General features: G+C 43.9%; 1 protein-coding gene across 5 annotated transcripts in view; it reads left to right on the forward strand.

Annotated features, from left to right (window-relative positions):
* Positions 1–237: 237 nt before the first annotated feature.
* The window catches only part of CC2D2A (coiled-coil and C2 domain containing 2A), a 237,142-nt gene continuing 217,012 nt past the window's right edge, over positions 238–20,367 (forward strand). For 4 of the 5 annotated variants that reach the window (XR_003940710.1, XM_030191203.1, XM_030191206.1 and 1 more), the window contains exons 1-5: positions 238–331; positions 1,079–1,156; positions 3,658–3,733; positions 14,041–14,132; positions 15,002–15,103. Coding sequence is in view for 4 of the 5 variants with exons in the window: in XM_030191203.1 (XP_030047063.1) it covers positions 317–331; positions 1,079–1,156; positions 3,658–3,733; positions 14,041–14,132; positions 15,002–15,103 (363 nt within the window). In the remaining variant the exon portion in view is untranslated. Of the gene's footprint in view, positions 332–598; positions 649–1,078; positions 1,157–3,657; positions 3,734–14,040; positions 14,133–15,001; positions 15,104–20,367 lie in introns of those variants that run through there. The other variant, XM_030191205.1, reaches the window with a different exon arrangement.

Consider the following 20,367-nt stretch of genomic DNA (forward strand, 5'->3'; position numbering starts at 1 on the left):
CACAAGCTGCTATGCTTGAAAATAAAAGTGAGATTAAATAAAAATGCTACGAACAAAAAGAACGACAACGCGGATTCAGCAGCTCATAGGTTTGTTTGCTTTGTTGTTGAATGTATTGGGATGACGGCTACGCGGAAAAGGGGAAACAGAGGCTAGCCTATTGACTTTTCAACTTTTTGACGTCATCCTATCTCCTGTTTTCATCCAATCTCCTTGGAGGGAGAGAAGTTGCGTCAGAGGGGGCGGGCCGGTGGAACGCAGGCGCCAGCTGGAGAGGCAAGGCACTCGGCGGGATTGGTGGTGGGAGACTTCAGGCATGATGAGTTTAAAGGTAGGATGGGGAAGGCGCTTAAAATTGAGGTGGGGGATTGTGCAGGATCGTAGACGGGGAGGCGAGGGGGAAACATGCTGGACCGGGGAGAGCGGAGGAAAGAAGAGATGGCAGACCACGGGGTGGGGACGGAACGGGACTGAACCCGACCCCCCCCCCCCCCCCCCCCCCCCCGGTCTGCACGCTAAGAGTGTTCGCCGTGTGAGAGTGGTCGAATGCATGTGACTCAGTATCTCTGGTTGAAGCCTTACAATTTATGCAAAATCTTTGTGCTTTATGCCAATGCCACAGCTCCAATCATCGACCTGGTTTCCTAGGTGAGGATAGATACATAAGGAGTTAACTGTGCAAATCATCGTGTTTAGTTTGCAGATCAGATGCATTCAGGGCTGGTGCTATATGTGCAACGGGGTTCAGGTCAGAAACTGGGAAGAAGACCCCAAAGCTTTATCTGTAGGCTGTGCCTCACAACTTCAGGCAGGCATGGGCTCCCCTTATAACACGGGAAGGTGGGCGAGATCCAGGCCACTGAGGTTAGTTGCCCTGGTTGTACCCATAAGCAATAGTCCTGGATTCATTTATAGCTCAGAAAATATGGTAGAAACTGTGGAAATATATTTTTAAGAGAAGGGGGTTTAGTTTTAATTTCTATGTTGTAGGCGGGTAAAGTACTGTGGTTGCCATGTTACTGTTGTGGACATTATTTGAAGCCATATTTTTTTTCTTCCTGAATTAAACTTCACACAGGCGTTTTTAGATGATGAAGCGCAAGTGGAAAATCTGAAGAGGGCTTTGAAGATCCAAAGGCAAAGGAGAAAGAAACCAGTAGGTGTATAATAGTTATGGGATTAAATTAAAAATAAATTCTAGAGCTGAAACAAGGCACATCATTAAAAAAAATTCTGTTTACGAAAGAATATTTGTTGATATGTCTGTAAGCTATGGTAGTACCTTCCATTGATTGGTTCAGGAATGGCCCCCTGAATGGTGCAGTTGGTTAAACTGACTTTCTGTCGGAAGAGGGTACTACTGCTCTACTGTAGTCCTCGGAAGCTTTTGATCCAGATAACTTTATTGGTGTGATATTTGACATGTATTGCCAAAGTAATACGTTACCATGATTAAACCATGGAACTACATGGTACTGGAAGAGAGTAACAAATAGTTCCAAGTTTCTAGTGTTGGACAAAACTGAACTCTTGCCGCTTGACTGATTAACCTCACTGCTATTAAAGAAAGCTACACAATATGCACTACCAATCTTTTTCCTAAATTGATAACGACATCTCTATAGTCGATGACCTAACATATGCTACAACTCACTTTATCACTTAGAAACCTCTATGCAATGCCATAATGCATTCCTCTGAACCATGTATGTATGCACTTAATGCAAAATCATTTGTATGCAATACCAAAATGTACTCTCCCGTACCATGAATGTATGCACCTAAATGTATTATCATTTGAAATTCTGTACCCGGAATGGTGATCGCCATCACGGCATAATGTAAGCCACATTGAGCCTGCAAGTAGGTGGGAAAATGTGGGATACAAATGCTATAAATAAAAAATACTGTCCTTGGTTAGGTTGCATTTCTTTAGCACTTGGATAAATTAGATTTCTTGCCTGCAGGTAAGCTGCAACATATTTTACTGCTATAGATGCTGTTTCACCTGTTTGCCCCAGTATTATGAAGGGTTTTTCCTTCGCATTCTTTAGTGCATCTCTGATACATTTGTAGTTTGAACAAAGTAAGAGGAAATGCATTTTTCTTTTTCCAGTGTTGCATTGCATGTAGAATCTGAATTTGTGCAGTTTCCAAAGATTTTGTTTGCATATTTGTATTTCTAGTGTGTCACATATTCTATTTGATGAGGGTCTGTCTGTATTTTTCTATGTGTGGCTCAGGTGAGGTATTCTGCTAGCACAGGGGTGGGCAACCTTTATACACGGAGGACTGCAGGAATGTCACTACTACCCCTAGTGGACTGCAACATTACCTAATGCCAGAAATGGAAATCTACAGAGCTTTATAGATCTGTGATACATAAATAAGTAACAATTTAACTAAAAATGATAAAAACAAACTGTTAGAGTGGGTATTCTGAAACAGTTTGTAAAATACAGTATTTAATATCGCTAGAACTGTGGTTAAGATTTTCTGTGTATACTTCCCATGGTTTGGGGGCCACAGGTTGCCCACCCTTGTACTAGCACTAGTGCTTTGAAAATACATCTCAGTCTTTTTACCTCCCTGAACATTTTGTTCCTCCTTGAGCTATAGAACTAAATGAGTGAGGAGACAATTGCATGCAAGAAGGAACATACATATTCAGAACTGTGTAGTAGGTCTGAGCTCCAGGAGAGCTGTTCTATTCCATCACTGTTGAATGATACCACTTTCTTGTACTGTCTATGAAAAACATCTGTTACAGGTGAGAAGCAATGCTTTTTGTAAAAATGGTTTGAATGTCCTTTTTGGGACGATGTTACTAATTGAAATGAAATGTCTCTATGCTGCTGATCAGCTCTTTGGAGGTGAGGAAATTTTGGTGTTCCTGGTCTTCCCTATAATGTAGCAGTCTTTAATAAAACATTTATTTTAATTTCTTTCTTGTTGTGTAAATTTCTCTATCCTTTTCTTTATTACTCTTCCCACATTTCTTCTATTTCTAAATTTTTCTATTACCCATTCTGTTTTCTTATCCTCCTGTTTACTAAGCCGCATGGTAACTGTCGCACAGCATTGCCAACATAGCCCATTCATTTTGAATGGGCTGTGTCAGCATTAGAGTATGGCAACGGGGGGGGAGGGGGGGAGGCTTTTCCCTTGCTACAGTTCTTGTTTTTGGCTTAAGCGTTATACCATTCCTAGGTCCCATTTTATTTTTTCTTTCTTTCAGCTTGTTCTGTGTGCAGTCTTCTATTCTTCTGTCTTATAGACAGCCCTTGCTCCTCTCTTCTTCATACACATTCACTCTTTCCAATATCTGTGTTGCAAAACTTTGGTACTTTTTGAGTGCAGCATGAAGTGTGTGGTAGAACACAAGGCAGCTGTATTTGGATTTATGAGAAACCAGGAGTCTTGGCTATAGGTTAGTAGGGGAGACTCTCAGTAGTCAGGAAATCATGCTGAATGTGTGTTCATCAGGCCAAGAAATGGAGACTGCTTCAGGGAGAAAAATTCTACTTCCTTTGGTAGTTGATCAGTTATGGCATATGTTTGTTATGTATTTTCAATTTGAGTCCAAGAGGCTCATTTATTAACTTATCTTCTTTACTGTGGTCATCACTGATTTTTTTTTCTCAATTTTATCCTCAGTTATTAGATACGGCAGCTGACATTGTATCTGAGGAACCTGTGGAGGACCTCAGTATGGTTGTCCGAAAACAGCAGAGTAAGTGTGTTTATGGTTTTCTTGGATATGTAGCTTCCGACATGGACTGCATACAGAAAGAGAAATGAAATATCATTGTTGATTAGAGTCGGTGTAAACCTTCTTTTTATCAAGTTTTTAAAGTTACATAGAAGGAAAAAAATACATTCCAATAGTAACTTATTAACTAAGGCCTTTCTTTAATTACTTACACAATACAAGGGAAAGCCAGCTCTGAATACAGGAATTTTTCTTTTTAATTTTATATCAATCCCAACAAGCCCTGTATCACTTGTTCCCCATAACTTGATGAAGTTTGACTTCAAATTTGCCCATTATTGAGACCGATCTTCTTATATCTGGATCAAGTCTAGGAGATGAGCTGGTTCAAAAAAGAAATTAGTCTCATCCATTGAACTTCATCAAACACGTCTAGGATTCTGAAACAACCTCATATTTAGAACCGTAGCCCATAAGTGTAAAAATTCTCTTCACATCATTGAATCCTGTAACCATGAAATAAAGCTGCCAGAACGCCAAAGAAATGCTTCAAGCTCATATCTCTGTCTGGGACCAGTGCAAAAGAAGCAGTGAGGGCTGACCACCAAATGGTCTCCTCCACAAAGGTCTCTAATATTGTAGCTAAATTGATAGACTTAAAATGATCCATTCCCTTATTCTCAGCAGATATTCTTTATATAAAAAAAATTGAACTGAGAACATCGAAAGCCCTACAAGTAAATGAATGAGTTCAAATCTAATTGTAATACCTGAAAAAAGTAATTTTTCCCCAAAATCAAGGAGAGGCAAATTCACTGCAGCAGACAAATCTAGAACAAAAAAGAACAGTGGCCAACTAGCAGGATTTCAGAATCCAGTTCTTTACAACTGCAAAGTACAAAATAATCCACAAAACAATACCCAGTGAAAATTCTCAACTTTCTTGGAGGCCTGACATATTTTGGCATCTGGGGCTGATGATATTCTTTGTAGGACTTGACTGCTGGTCAAAGACAGAAGCAAACCTAGGAACATAAACGCAAGGGATGGCAAAGGAACATTTAAAAGGAGGGAAAGGAAGTGAACTAAAGCAAAGGGGAAAAATTATATAATTAAAGTAAAACAGAAGTATAAACCAGACTCCCTACCAAGGTATGCCCCACATGTATTCTGGACAAAAAAAACAGCACCACGGGCCTTTAAAAATGGAACACAGTTCTTTAATGAATGAGCCTTGACATCCGATTGGATACAGAAAGTGAAAGTGCCTTGGTGCTTTGTAGCTTTTACTATATGAGACGTGGGGTAAGGAATAATATATTGTAGAGGAATATATTCGAGTTATTCCCCAAGTTTTCCACGTCATCACTGTGACCCCTGATGCAGGTGCTAGTCACCGAAACACGGCCCGTGTCGGGTCTTTTTGTCAAGGCTCATTTATTAAAGAACTGTGTTCCATTTTTAAAGGCCCGTGGTGCTGTGTTTTTTTGTTTGGACTTTAGTATGTACTTCATTCCCTCTCTTTTGTTATATCCACATGTATTCTGGAACATCAGTGTCCCATTGAAAAAAGAACTACTACATAGGATACCCTACAAAGAACATAAAATTACGTGCAGTAATGTTATTTATGGATCTGATGTCTATCGGACACCCAAAATCATGAGTGCCGTAGGAAAAATGCCTCTATAGAAAACATCCAGAATATCATTAAAAGCACCATTCCTTGTCATCAAGCAGATGAAGCCATTACGTATGGGTTGTGTCCATCAACCAGCAGGCGGAGATAGAGCACTCAATTTTTCACAGTGCCTCATGGCCAGCCAGCTCCACTGCCTCTTCAGTATTCTTTATCTCCCCAAGCAGGGTGGCTGCAGCTTCTTCGAGCTCCATCAAAAATCTGCCTGGGGGTGGCTCCTGGCTTGCCAGTTGATAGCCGGGGTGTTAGAGGCTATAGCAGCTTCACTTTGAAGGCACATAGGTCAGCCCTTTCCCTGTCTTACCCATGCCCCCGTGGATGTGGACATATTAGCTTGCTTTTCCCTGTCCTTTCCCACTCAGTGGATGCAGGCACATTGGTTCGCCTTTCCATGCCTTTCCCACTTATCTGAGCCTCCAGAGTGTTTTTATTTACCTCTTTTGCCTCTGCTTTCCTCACAGCGTTAAAATAAATAAATAAATAAATAAATAATTAAAGTTGCGTATAAAGTATAAACCAGACTCCCTACCAAGGTATGCCCCACATGTATTCTGGACAAAAAAAACAGCACCACGGGCCTTTAAAAATGGAACACAGTTCTTTAATGAATGAGCCTTGACATCCGATTGGATACAGAAAGTGAAAGTGCCTTGGTGCTTTGTAGCTTTACTATATGAGACTTGGGGTAAGGAATAATATATTGTAGAGGAATATATTCGAGTTATTCCCCAAGTTTTCCACGTCATCACTGTGACCCCTGATGCAGGTGCTAGTCACCGAAACACGGCCCGTGTCGGGTCTTTTTGTCAAGGCTCATTTATTAAAGAACTGTGTTCCATTTTTAAAGGCCCGTGGTGCTGTGTTTTTTTGTTTGGACTTTAGTTTGTACTTCATTCCCTCTCTTTTGTTATATCCACATGTATTCTGGAACATCAGTGTCCCATTGAAAAAAGAACTACTACATAGGATACCCTACAAAGAACATAAAATTACGTGCAGTAATGTTATTTATGGATCTGATGTCTATCGGACACCCAAAATCATGAGTGCCGTAGGAAAATGCCTCTATAGAAAACATCCAGAATATCATTAAAAGCACCATTCCTTGTCATCAAGCAGATGAAGCCATTACGTATGGGTTGTGTCCATCAACCAGCAGGCGGAGATAGAGCACTCAATTTTTCACAGTGCCTCATGGCCAGCCAGCTCCACTGCCTCTTCAGTATTCTTTATCTCCCCAAGCAGGGTGGCTGCAGCTTCTTCGAGCTCCATCAAAAATCTGCCTGGGGGTGGCTCCTGGCTTGCCAGTTGATAGCCGGGGTGTTAGAGGCTATAGCAGCTTCACTTTGAAGGCACATAGGTCAGCCCTTTCCCTGTCTTACCCATGCCCCCGTGGATGTGGACATATTAGCTTGCTTTTCCCTGTCCTTTCCCACTCAGTGGATGCAGGCACATTGGTTCGCCTTTCCATGCCTTTCCCACTTGTCTGAGCCTCCAGAGTGTTTTTATTTACCTCTTTTGCCTCTGCTTTCCTCACAGCGTTAAAATAAATAAATAAATAAATAAATAATTAAAGTTGCGTCGCGCTTTAGCGCAGCGATCTTGGAAAAGAGGTTTTTTTTCCTTGAGATTCTTCTGCAGGACCGGAGCTGTGATACTCGGTCTAGTGAGGTAAGAGTGTTTTCTGACTCCTCCGGGGTGGGCCCACAATTGGGACGTTTTTAGCGCGAACCGCCATTTTTGAATTTTACTGACGTTTTCGGCGATGGCTGCGGAGACTGTAAAGCACTGATCTAAATGTGGCAAGCGCAAATCAGCAGCGGGACTCTGTAATTCATGCTGTACAGACGGTAGAGCCGGCCCGAGCATGGCAAGCGGCGATCTTTTGCGCTCTGAGCTGGCAGCGGACGACATTTTGGATTTTCCACATGGCGTGGCCTCCGTTGCGACGGAGAGCCCTGAGTCCGGGGGGGGGGGGGCTATGAGGATTCTGAGGGGTCTGGCAGAACTTCTTGGGCTGAGGAGCCAGAGTCGGGTGCAGAATTGCCACAGGAGCTTGATGATTGTAAGCTCTTTGAGCAGGGACTGTCTTTCTTCTATGTTTGTGCAGCGCTGCGTATACCTTGTAGCGCTATAGAAATGCTAAATAGTAGTAGTAGTAGTAATGATCCGTCTGCGGTGAGGATTTTCCACCGCGAGGAGCTGCCGGCACTTATTTCAGATGCCTTACAAGCCCTCTCGATTGAAGATCCTGGGAGTGGCACAGCCTCCTCTGTTAATCCAAGGATGGCTAGTACCAGAAAGCCTGCTCGAGCCTTTCCTTTGCATGACTCCATCCAAGAGCTTATTTCAGCTCAATAGGCTGACCCCGAGGGACCTTTGAAGGTTGCCAGGGCTATGGGGCAATTATACCCTCTGAGTGAGGAACATTTGGCTCACTTTGCAATGCCTAAAGTGGATGCCCTGGTCACGTCTGTGACAAAGAGAACTATCCTCCCTGTTGAAGGAGGTGTTGCCCTGAAGGATATTCAAGACCGCAGGCTTGATTCAGCTCTGAAGCTGTCCTTTGATTTGGCAGGTCTCACTGTTCAGGCGTCTGCATGCAGTTGTTATGCTGCTAGACCCTGCCTGGCTTGGTTACAGCAGGCAGTGGAACAGCACGGTGATGGAGCGGAGACCTTATCTGAAGTGGCTCCACGGATGGAGTCGGCCTTGTCCTTTTTGGCTGACGCCCTTTATGATATGGTCAGAGCTTCGGCTAAACAAATGGCTGTAGCAGTGGCGGCTCGCCACACTCTTTGGCTATGACATTGGGCGGCGGACATGGCCTCTAAGCAAAGGTTGGTGAAGTTGCCCTTTCAAGGCCTTCTCCTGTTTGGTGAGGAGCTGGAAAACATTGTTAAAGGCCTGGGGGATTCCAAACCTCAGCGCTTGCCCGAAGATAGGCCGAAGCCTTCCTCTAAGGGTCAGGCGGTCCGCTCCTCTTACATACTTCGCTTCCGTGAAGCTATAAGGTACCGCCCGGGGCGTGCTGCTGGGTTCACTTCGCGTGCCCACTTTCAACAGAGAAACTCCTTTCGCTCAGACAAACGTTCCGCAGCTGCCGGTTCAGGGGCGACCCTCTCAATGAAGGTGCGCCGGCCCCCTCCTCGTTTCCTGTCATCGGAGGAAAACTTTCCCTCTTTTTCAAGGAGTGGGCCAAATTCTCCGCAGATCAGTGGGTCTTGGACCTGATCAGAGACGGATACTGAATAGAATTCGATGCCCCGGTGAGAGACGTGTTTGTGGAGTCCCGATGCGGTTCTGCCGCCAAACGGGCAGCGGTAGAGGAGACTTTGCACAGTCTGTGCCAGATAGGGGCTGTGACCCCGATGCCTCCCGCCGAACAAGGTCTAGGCCGCTACTCCATTTACTTTGTGGTGCCACGAAAAGGCGGGTCTTTTCACCCGATCCTGGACTTAAAAGAGCTAAACAAGTCCTTAAGAGTGCAGCATTTTCACATAGAAACCCTGCGCTCCGTCATTGTGGCGGTACAGCCAGGAGAGTTTCTCACGTCTCTGGACCTGAAAGAAGCTTACTTGCACATACCAATTTGGCCCCCGCACCAGAAGTTTCTGCGGTTTGCGGTGTTGGGAAAACATTTCCAGTTTCGGGCCTTGCCTTTTGGCCTCGCCACAGCTCCCCGAACCTTCTCCAAGGTAATGGTGGTAGTAGCTGCCTTTCTCAGGCGAGAGGGTATCCGGGTTCACCCGTACATAGACGACTGGCTCATCAGAGCAGAAAAATAGAGTCATCTAGCTACAGCCAGAGTGGTTTCAGTCCTTCAATCTCTGGGCTGGGTCGTCAATATTGCCAAAAGTTACCTGACCCCCTCGCAGTCTCTAGAATATTTGGGGGCCAGGTTCGACACAGCCTTGGGCTGTGTGTTTCTTCCCGGGCAAAGGCGGTGCATGATTCAGAATCAGGTCCGTCTGCTCCTGAGGATGCCCCGCCCGCGAGCTTGGGACATTGTCCAGCTGTTGGGATTGATGACGGCCACCTTGGAAGTGGTGCCATGGGCGAGAGCGCACCTGAGAACTCTACAGTATTCTCTACTTCAACGATGATCTCCAGTATCTCAGGATTATCAGTGCAGACTTTCTTGGCTTCCTGCGGCCCGCCTCAGTATGGAGTGGTGACTCTCGGACAGCATGTTGCGGCGGGGAATGCCGCTGGCGCTCCCCGATTGGTGCCTAGTGGTGACAGATGCCAGCCTGAAGGGCTTGGGCGCACATTGCCAGGGGAAGCTTGCCCAGGGTCTGTGGACACCCGACGAGTCGGAGTGGTCTATCAACCGCCTGGAGTTGAAAGCGGTGTTTCTGGCTCTTCTGACCTTTCAATTGACCCTGGAAGGATTGGCTGTCCGAGTGATGTCGGACAACACGACAGCAGTGGCCTACATAAATCGACAAGGCGGCACTCAGTGCAGAGCTCTAGCCGCGCAGGCCGAACAAATTTGCCACTGGGCCGAGCTGCATCTACAGTCCCTGTCAGCAGCTCACATTGCAGGTCAGAGCAACGTGCAAGCCGACTATCTAAGCAGGCATCAGATCGATCCAGCGGAGTGGGAACTAGCAGACGATGTATTCCTGCAGATATGTGCCAAATGGGGCAAGCCAGTGATGGATCTTATGGCGACCAGTTCCAATGCCAAAGTCCCGTGCTTCTTCAGCAGACGGAGGGATCCTCGCTCTGCCGGGTTGGATGCCTTGGCTCAACCCTGGCCCCTGGGCTTGCTGTTTGTCTTCCCTCCGTGGCCCTTGATAGGGCGCGTGCTCCTGCGGATTCGGCTTCATCCAGGAGAAGGGTGCTCATCTCCCCGGATTGGCCCAGGAGGCCTTAGTATGCGGATCTCCGACAGATGCTGTTGGAGGCTCCCTTTCCGTTACCTCTGGTTCCGCACCTGTTGTCACAGGGTCCGGTGGCCATGGAGGACGCCTGCCGCTTTTGTCTTATGGCATGGCGATTGAGAAGGCGCAATTGAGAGATAAAGGCTACTCAAATAAGGTAATTTCCACTCTCCTGCAGGCCCGTAAGTGCTCCACTTCCGTGGCTTATGCCAGGATTTGGCGCCAGTTTGAAGTCTGGTGTATTTCAAGAGCGCTTTCTCCATTGCGGGCTCCTGTTTCGCCGATTCTGGACTTTTTGCAGGATGGTGTACACAAAGGCTTGGCCTATAATTCCCTGCGGGTGCAAGTGGCAGCATTGGCCTCCCTGCGTGGCAAGGTTGAAGGCGTGTTCTTAGCTGCTCATCCAGATGTGGCAAGGTTTCTTAGAGGGGTGCTTTGGCTCCATCCTCCCGTGCGGGCACCTTGTCCAGCTTGGAACCTGGGGGTAGTATTGAAGGCCCTTCAGGGGGCTCCCTTTGAACCGCTTCGGCATGCTTCAGAGAAAGATTTGACACTGAAGGCTGTCTTTTTAGTGACCGTTACCTCGGCGAGACGGGTGTCAGAGCTCCAGGCGCTGTCCTGTAGAGACCCTTTTCTGCAATTTTCAGAGTCAGGGGTCATGGTTCGGACCGTGCCTTCCTTCATGCCTAAGGTGGTTTCAGCGTTTCACCTGTTTTTCTTATCTCCTTTGTTGAGGAGGAGTTTCCAGATTCATTTGGGCAGTTGCACCTTTTGGATGTGCGCAGGACTCTGTTGCAGTATCTGCGAATTACAAATTCTTTCAGGACCTCTGATCATCTTTTTGTGCTGTTTGCAGGTCCTCGCAGAGGGTCTTCAGCGTCTAAAGCCACTATTGCCCGTTGGCTCAAAGAAGCTATCTTTTCAGCATATCTGCTGTCTGGCCGGGCTCCGCCTGAAGCCTTTTAAGGTACATTCCACAAGAGCGATTTCCTCTTCCTGGGCAGAAACTGGAGCACTATCTCTTCATGAGATTTGCAGTGCTGCAACCTGGGCTTCTAAGCTCTCTTTCGCCCAACGTTACAGGCTGGATGTGGCTGCCAGGAGGGATGCGTGTTTTGGAGCACAGGTGCTAGCACGTGGTGTGGCTTGTTCCCACCCTATTTAGGGATTGCTTTGATACATCCCATACGTAATGGCTTCATCTGCTTGATGACAAGGAAGGGAAAATTAGGTTCTTACCATGATAATTTTCTTTCCTTTAGTCATAGCAGATGAAGCCATGAGCCCTCCCTGTATGATTGTCTGTATTGCAGTGATTCTGATTTTAGGTGCTGTTCTTGTTTCCTGAAGTTATATTCCTTCCTTGGGGAGTCGGAAAACAGTCTTCAGGATTCTTGTTACAGTTATAGGAGGATGAGTTCATTCCCTCCAGTTCATGTTTTGGGAGGATGAGTTTATTCCCTCCAGGAGGATGCAAGTATTCCCTCCGTTTATACAAATTGGAGGACGAGTTTATTCCCTCCAGGAGGATGAGTTCATTCCCTCCTTTTTTGGAGTTTATGCCCTTGTTAAGGGGCCATCGTTCGCTGTGAGGAAAGTTCATGTTATTCCCATTGCGGTTTGCCATACTGCTTTGGAAGCTTCAAATACTGAAGAGGCAGTGGAGCTAGCTGGCCATAAGGCACTGTGAAAAATTGAGTGCTCTCTATCTCCCCCTGCTGGTTGATGGACACAACCCATACGTAATGGCTTCATCTGCTATGACTAAAGGAAAGAAAATTATCATGGTAAGAACCTAATTTTCCCACACTTAACGAGTCCTAAGACGAAAACTAAACATCCGGGCAAAGCAGCTCTCCACAGTTATCTACTTCAAGTTGTGCAGTGCGTCGACTAGAAGGTGACGAAATCTCATTCAAGCAGTGGGTCCACACAGATCGCTCAACAATATTTACAAGAGAACAGTCTGTTCATCGACATACTCTGCATCCAGATCGATGATCTCACTATGCATCACTTCACAGCTGCAGCTCACGTTGCCTTTCTTAAGAGCAATAAAAAAAAATGTGAAAGCAGACACAGTATTGATTCTGCTAGACTTCTCCAAGAGCTACTTATTTATTTATGACATTTATATACAATATTATCCCAGCAACCCAAGTTCAATATGGCTAACAATACAGTGAAATCACATCATACATAGTACATAATACAGTGCAGTGAGTAAAAGAATAACCAAAACTGACTAAACAGGGAGATCAGTATCCACACCTAGAAATTTTCCAAATAGGAAAGTTTTAAACCTTTTATGGAACATCAAGTAATCACAATGACCCCTCATTGACTTTGGCAAGGAGTTTCAACATTTCGTGCCCTGATAAGCAAATCCCGCTGCAAGAACTGATTTGTAAACAATTTTCTTACAGCTTGGATAATGAAGCACTAGATAATCTCTAGCCCCAAGGACAGCATTATGTGACGGAAGATCAACAAGATATAACGTAGTCAGAGGCCATACCATACAATATTTGTTGTCCAGAATTCCATTCAGGGGTCCGTCCTGTTGCTGTTTACCACATGTTGAATGAAGTCCTGGAATGCATTTCCATTTGTGTCATCGGTGATTCCATGCAGCACAATACAGTGTGTGTATATGCATTTCAGAAGGCATTCATTCAACATCTGAAAGAGGTGCTGCCTAGTACTTACGTTAAATACTTCAATGATGGTGCTGCAGCTCAGTATAAGAATTACAAGAACTCCAGCAACCAGTTCCCATATCTCCATGTTTTACCACCAAGTTTTGTGATGATCTGAATAGCTACCAAGAATAGTGAGATTGTTTCCCAGATATATGGCCTTCTAGGACTCTGTGGCCTTGCTAGTCAGTACAAGACCACTGTTCTGCTGGCACCAACCTGCTTTGTACCAGTAGGCTGCAACTGCTCATAAATCACCAAACAAGATGCCATTATTTGAAACTGAATGAGGTGAATTCAGGAGTAACATGAAAATATTTGTTCATGAATAAGGTAGTGGATGCATGATACAGTCTTCTAAATGAGGTGATGGAGACAAAAATGCTAATGGAATTCAAAAGAGCATGGGAGAAGCACAGATGTTCCTGTTTGTAAAGAAATGAGAAGAAAGCCAAAGATCAGCTGAGGTCTATGATAATGTGGAAGAGATGAAACGGGGCAGACTAGATGGGCCAATTGTTTTTTTTTTTTTCTACCATCGGGTTCTATTTTTCTGTGTACGTGCTGCATTTTCTGAGTCTCTTGTTCCCAACCATATGTTTAATGATTATTCTGATTGCCAACTGAACTACATAATGCTTTGGTAGTACAGTTGTTGGAAGTAAAGTTAGAGAGATAACCTGCCCCTTGATAAACTCAACCAGGGCCATGAGAGGATTCACCAACAGCCAGGAGTATGGGTATCTGATGCTCAGCTCAAACTTAATGTATAAATAACCGCTTTACACCAAGGTTGTGTCTATAACAGATTCATAGCTATATAATTTTGTTTTGTTGCTGTTTTTGTGCTAATTATTCACTGCTTTGCATTAATGTTTTTATATGTACACCACTTTAGGCAGTTTTGTTATATGGATTAGGGAAGCAGGTACAGCACGTTATTCGATGTATTAAAGTTTTCTACTTTGTAAGTAGGCATTTGGCCTTTCTGAAGATAGCACCTGTAAATCTAAGCTTGGAATCGTGTTTTCCCTGTTACAGAACTTCCTCCATCCCCCATCTCTACTCCAAGAACAAGCTTTGCAGAGTTTTCTATGAGGGAACGGATGCGGGAGAAATTAAAAGCTGCAAGGGTAAGATTGCACGTGTAAACATTGTGCAGCAGTTGTGTTCCAGCTCGCTTTGCTTAGTAATAGAAAAGTTTAATTTGCATAGATCAGGTTAATTACCTATAAGCTAAATGTTAATGAATGGATAAGAGAGAAAACGAGATGGGACCGTGTTTAGCACCTGAACACATTTAAAATTTTTGATTAACATAGGTTTGATAGGGGCATGAAGAGCAATTCTGTATTCTAGGTGCTGCATTTATATGCCCCTTGTATGTATAAATGTTTAGAACAGTTGCACTTATTTGTTTCCATAAGTGCACACTGAAAATCCAGGTATGGCCCCAGTGAATAGTACTTAGCCAGGTAGGAGCCACAGACCCCATGCAGTGTTATAAAAGTAAAGGATTTATCTGTGTGACTTCTAGAGTTACACTAAGTCCTTTTGAATATTAGGTCCATTGATCTTAGGGCTCACTAACAAAGAGTTACATTAACCCAGTGGTTTCCAAATCTGGTCTTGGAGGCTCCCCAGCCAGTCAGGTTTTCAGGTTATCCACAATGAATATTCATATGAGAGATTTGCATGCAAACCTCTCATGAATATTTATTGTGGATATCCTGGAAACTTGACTGACTGGGGTGCCTCCAGGACCAGATTTGGGAATCACTGCTTTAACCAAAACTAAAAGCTGTTGAAACTACTATTGAAGGGTCCTTGTAATAGGATAAACTGCATGGTATCAGATACCAGCCATTAAAATCACACTGATTTCATTTAGGGGTTTTCTCAGCTTAATTTCAAATCATTTGTCTAGAAATAAAGCTAATTATGGTTAGCATATGATGTGTTTAAGATAATAAGTAATAGTTTTTCTTCTTTGGTGGTGCAGTCAAAAGCAGAAACCTCTTTAGAGCATGATTCCCCCATTCTACTACCTCGGCGCTTGCGGAGCCTCAAAGATGGTGAACCAGGTACAAAATTCGAAGAAGAGGTGAGAAAACCAGTACTTTTTAAGCATGTGATACCAATGTGGTAAAACGAAATATTACATGGTACGTGTCTGTGGTTTTGATTCTGAATAGACATTGGGAAAGAAAAGACTACCCCCTCTGAGCCTCTTATTATGACTTTTCTTCTAGAGCTTTCTTTCCACTGAAAACTACTTGCTTCATTTGCATTATTTATACTTTTGAGATAGACATTTAAATATTATATACCCACTTTCTTTCCTCAAGGGTTTACATCTTTAGGTCCATAATCTCATTTCATTGGGTTTTTGATGCAAGCTTTGATTGAGGACAAATCTTTGTTGTTTAACTCTTGTAATATTACTTAGAAATGCATTGAAAAGAACTGGCCTCAAGACTAGTTGTGGAGACACTTCACTAATAAACTGTCTTCACGTTGAGTAAATCTTGAGTTCTATTACTCACCAGTTTCTTTGTTTGTTTTAGTTTTAATATTTTAATTTTCCAGGATTTTCTCTGTATCCAAAGACCGCCTCAGCAGGTTACCTTTTAGGGGTCAGCTATTGTTTGGTGAGGACCTGGAGAAGTTGGTGAAAGACCTTGGCAACTCATGGCCCCAGAGGCAACCGGAGGATAAATCTTGGGGACCACCAATGTCATTTTCCTATCAATTTTGTAGTTCCTTTTTCTTTTTCTTATTGGTTTTTGAACTATGTAAACCGCTGAGATCTGCCAGTTAGTTATGGCAGTATCGCAAATTCAAATAAACCATAAACCATTGGAAGGTTGGAAGAGGTTGTGTGATTGGGGCTGTTACTACTACAAAAAAATCAGTTTTGGAGCCTTTGGTCTTAAGGTTCAGAAAGACAGCTCTTTCGTGGAGTGAGGCATGCTAGAAGTGGCAGGGTGCCCTCTGTTCATTCTCTGCTGCTGAAAAAGCAGCCCAGTAAACATCAGGGGGTCCCTCCTGGACTGGTGCGTGTAAGAGATCATCTCAGTCTCTTTGTCTTGAAGTGGACTCCTGTCACATCTGACCACTGGGTCTTGGAGGTGGTCCATGAAACTTATGCCTTGGAATTTGTATCTCTAATTTACAACACATTTATGGTCTCCCCCTGCAGTTTCCCTCTCAAACTACGGGTGGTGCAGGAGACTTTGGCTCGCCTCCTCCAGCTGGCTGCAGTGGAGGAGGTTCCACCTGTGGAATGGGGTCAGGGCTGCTCACCACTACTCTATCTACTTTGTGGTCCCCAAGAAAAGGAGGTTTGTTTCAGTCAATCCTGGACCTCAAGGGAGTTGATGCTACCTTATGGGTGCCTTGGATTCACATAGAGATTTTCCGATCAGTGATCACCTTGGTTTGCCCAGGAGAGTTTCTCTTCATCCTGGATCTGGCCAAGGCTTGTTTTCACATCATCATTCATCTGGAGCACAGGCAGTATCTGTTTCTGCATCTTGGGTAAATACTTTCAGTTCCAGGCACTTCCATTGTGTCTGGCTGCAGTGCCCTGGACTTTTTTTTCCAAAGCCATGATGCTGGTTGTTGCCTTCCTCTGCAAGGAGGGTGTGCATGTGCACCCATACTCGAATGATTGGTTGATCTGGGCAGATTTGGCAGGGGATTCTCAGGCAGTGACAGTCCAAGTTGTGCAGATCTTGGAGAGGCTTGGCTGGGTGATTGGTGAAGAGCCATGTTGCACCAATGCAGGGTTGGAATACCTGAGGCAAGTATGTCTGACTTGGAGAGAATCGTAAAGCTCCAGGCTCAGAAGAGAGACTTTTTAAGTTCTAGCAGCACTCTGGGCGTGGGACTAATTTTGGTTTTTGGGATTGATGGCAACCACTCCAGATCGTGGATGAAGCCCCAGGTCTCAATTCTTCAAAGCTCACATCCCTCTGTTGGCCTCCCTCAGAAGGGACCTGGAGTAGTGAGATTACTCATCCTGCCTTCCCGCAGTGCCCCCCCCAATTGTGATCCTGGAATGGACGGCTTTCACTAGTGATACGTGACTCAGTAGCTGTGGAGCCTATTGAGTATCCCACATGCTGCAGGGCATGTGGATAGCAGAGGAGGCTTCCTAGTCCTAGAAGCCTTGGTGATGCACTTGTTGCTGTGGGGTTTTCACCGCCTGCTTTGGGGAAATGCAGTCTAGTTTTTCTCAGACAATGTGTTTGCCACTTCTGTCAACAAGCAGGGAGGCACCATGACCGAAGCAGTGGCCCTGGAGATTCGTTGGCTCTACAACTTGTTGGAGGGCATATGGCGGAGTTATCAACCATGCATGGATGTGGACAAGGTGCAAGCGGATTTTCTCAGTTACCAGGATCTGGCTCTGAGTGAGGAGGCCTTCTGGGCTCTGAGTGATGAGGCCTTCAGGTCTCTGTCACCTGGGGACACCACAGGTTGAACTCCAATGTCAGCAATTCTTCATTCACTAGTCAACACTAGGCTTGACTGGGGTCCATGCGTTGGTGCAAATATGGCCCTTTTTCCTCCCTGGCTTCTGGTGGGCTGGGTCTTGCGCATGATCGCACTTCACCTAGACATCTTGGTGGCTTCAGACTTGCTGAGGCGTCTGTGGTATATGGATCTCATTTGGCTGCTGGTAGAGGTTTAAGGTTTAAATTTATTTGATATACTTCTGTTTCTAGTATATAACACGCAGGCTGTGAAAAAAAAAAGTATTTTAAGGAAGATCAGACAGTTCAGAATATGGCCGCACGCTTACATTATCCTAGCCCTGCTAGATTAAAGAATAAAACAATCTATTTGGCAACATAAGTCTTATGTTTCAAGCTCCGCAGCTGTGGAATTATCATCCCATATTGTAATTTATCTGATCGATTGTGAATTTGCAGGATTTGTATGGGTGGATACAGAATATAAGAAGTAAGTAAATTAAAGTAAATATCACAGTTGTTTACAAATCCAAAGTTAAAATTTTAAAAATATACAAAAAATAAATACAATAACAGTAGAATAGCAAAATAGGGGATAGCAGAATTCGTATCAAAACCAATATCGCTAAAATAGGTAAAGAACTAAAATTTCTACTCAATCATCCCATACAGAATGCAGTTTTCAGACGTTCGGTGCTTGCGTTATCCCCACTATCTCCAAAAGCTAATCTGAATAAATGGGTTTTATGGATGGCCCTGAGTTTCGGTAGAGATAATTCAAGTTGGAGACTTGGTTGAAGAGCATTCCAAAGAGCTTGGGTGATACAGTAGAATGCTGAATGTTTTGTGACATCTAATCTAGCTTATGATGCTGAAGAAATATTTAATTGTCAATCATTCAATAAGCGTAATAGTCTAGAAGGGGCATATTGAGTTGTCATTGAAGATATGTAAAGAGGAATTCCTGTATCTAAGGTTTTATGAGGGAGAGTTAAAATTTTGTGTTGAATATGGTAAGATATGGGCATCCAATGGTTTTGAATATAAAGAGGTCAGGGGCTTCTCAGTCAGGATAAAATCCTCATGGAAAATCTGGATACCTTCTGGTTTACGATCTGGCTCAGAGAAACAGAGTGGGGTTCACACTCTCCACAGCAATCGGACACAACAAAAATGGGGTGGAGAGGGCCCAATGTCAAGAGATCAGTCACCACATGCAAGGGTAAGATGCTCCAAAAAAAACTTTTATTTGGACCCAACACGGTCCGTGTTTCGGCTATATCAGCCTTCTTCAGGGGTCAATCGATTGGTGTTCGGCGATATATCGATTGACGGAGCATTTAATGGTCAATTAATAAGAATCGCAAAAGCCTTGACAAGCAATCCATATAACGCACTGCTAAAAAGTTTGAACTTTTTAGCAGTGCGTCATGGTTTTCTCCGAAGGCTGGCACCCCCCTGCTGCACTTACCACGCTTACCGGGTTGCACTGGCCCTGTGACACCGTATTATATTTATGTTGTTTGAAACAGCTAATAAGCACAAATTAGAACATTCAGATAGTAGATATGATGCTAATGCTTTTTCTACCATACAGCTTACTATATAGTCGAGGGGTCAAGTGAAGATATATAGATAGGGACAAGTTGGGTATTATAGAGGCAATTGGGATAAATAGATGGGTGGCTAAATTCAAGCAAGTTCTTTGTACAGTTAAACAAGATATGAGAAGGTCTAAGATACAGTGTGTGCAGCAAGTTAGTCAGGTGCAGAATGAGTGTTTAGTCAGTCACTTTATGTATTAAATGCTTGTGAGAAGAGGCAGGCTTTCACTTAATTTCTGAAGTGGAGGTAGCCTCTCTGGGAGTAAGTTCCAGATTATCACATTGTACAAATTCATTTGATGAGGGTACAGATAGTGAGGCTCCTTGAGAGAGGACCTTAGAGGTCTCAAAGGTGTATGGGCTAACATCGTTTAAGTACTCTGGCCCATTTTTTCTGAGGACTTTGAAAATCAAACATGCTGTTTTAAATTTAGCCCTGGTACTGGTAGCCAGTGTAGTTTTTGCAGGAAGGGTTTGATGTGGTCACGCCACTTGCAGCCTTCTATCAATTGTGCTGCAGCATTCTGAATTAGTTTGAGCTGATGCAGGCTCTTTTTGATTAGATCAGTAGTCTAGTCGTGACATCATGGCGTGCACCATTGTGGTCAGATTAATCTTTTCAGTATATGGAGAGAGATTTCTTAGTTGCCACAGGTGAAAGACAATTTTTAAAGGTTACTTGAATTTGCAGGATCAGAGAGAGTGATGAGTCTAGTATTATCCCAAGATTCCTGACCTGTGATTTTTAGGGGGACTTCATACCTCCCAAAAGGTATTTTGAAGTCAGGTATTTGTCCACTTTTGTTAGGTACCCAAAGAATCTGTTTTGCTTGGATTTAGACAATTTGTGTTTTGCCCATTCCTGAGTTGCAGTTAGAAATCAGTCTGCATACTCAAAGCTTCATCATCTACTATATTTTATATTGACTGGATTACATTTCCAAAATGTTTTGCTTTCACCTTCCTCTGTGGTGCAGCAGCTAGCCTATGCAATATTGAAACCCATCCTCCTCTTACCCTCTTAAGTAAGTAATAAAGGTCAACCATTGTACAACATGTCTGTAAATCTCACATTAAAATGAGTTTTAAAAATCCAGCAAAAAAAGTTATAATTGTATGATTTTTATTGAAAGTTTTTAGATATGCATATTTGCTGTTTTTTTTTTTTTTTATATAGTGTCTCCCACTAAATCAGTGACGCAAGTGGTGCTTTCTAACCTCCCATGGAAGCACACTGGAGTTAGAGATGTAGAGAGGCAGTAACTCTAATGTCTGCAAGAGAT

Source organism: Microcaecilia unicolor, chromosome 2 (genome assembly GCF_901765095.1).
Source record: "Microcaecilia unicolor chromosome 2, aMicUni1.1, whole genome shotgun sequence".
Lineage (NCBI taxonomy): Eukaryota > Metazoa > Chordata > Amphibia > Gymnophiona > Siphonopidae > Microcaecilia > Microcaecilia unicolor.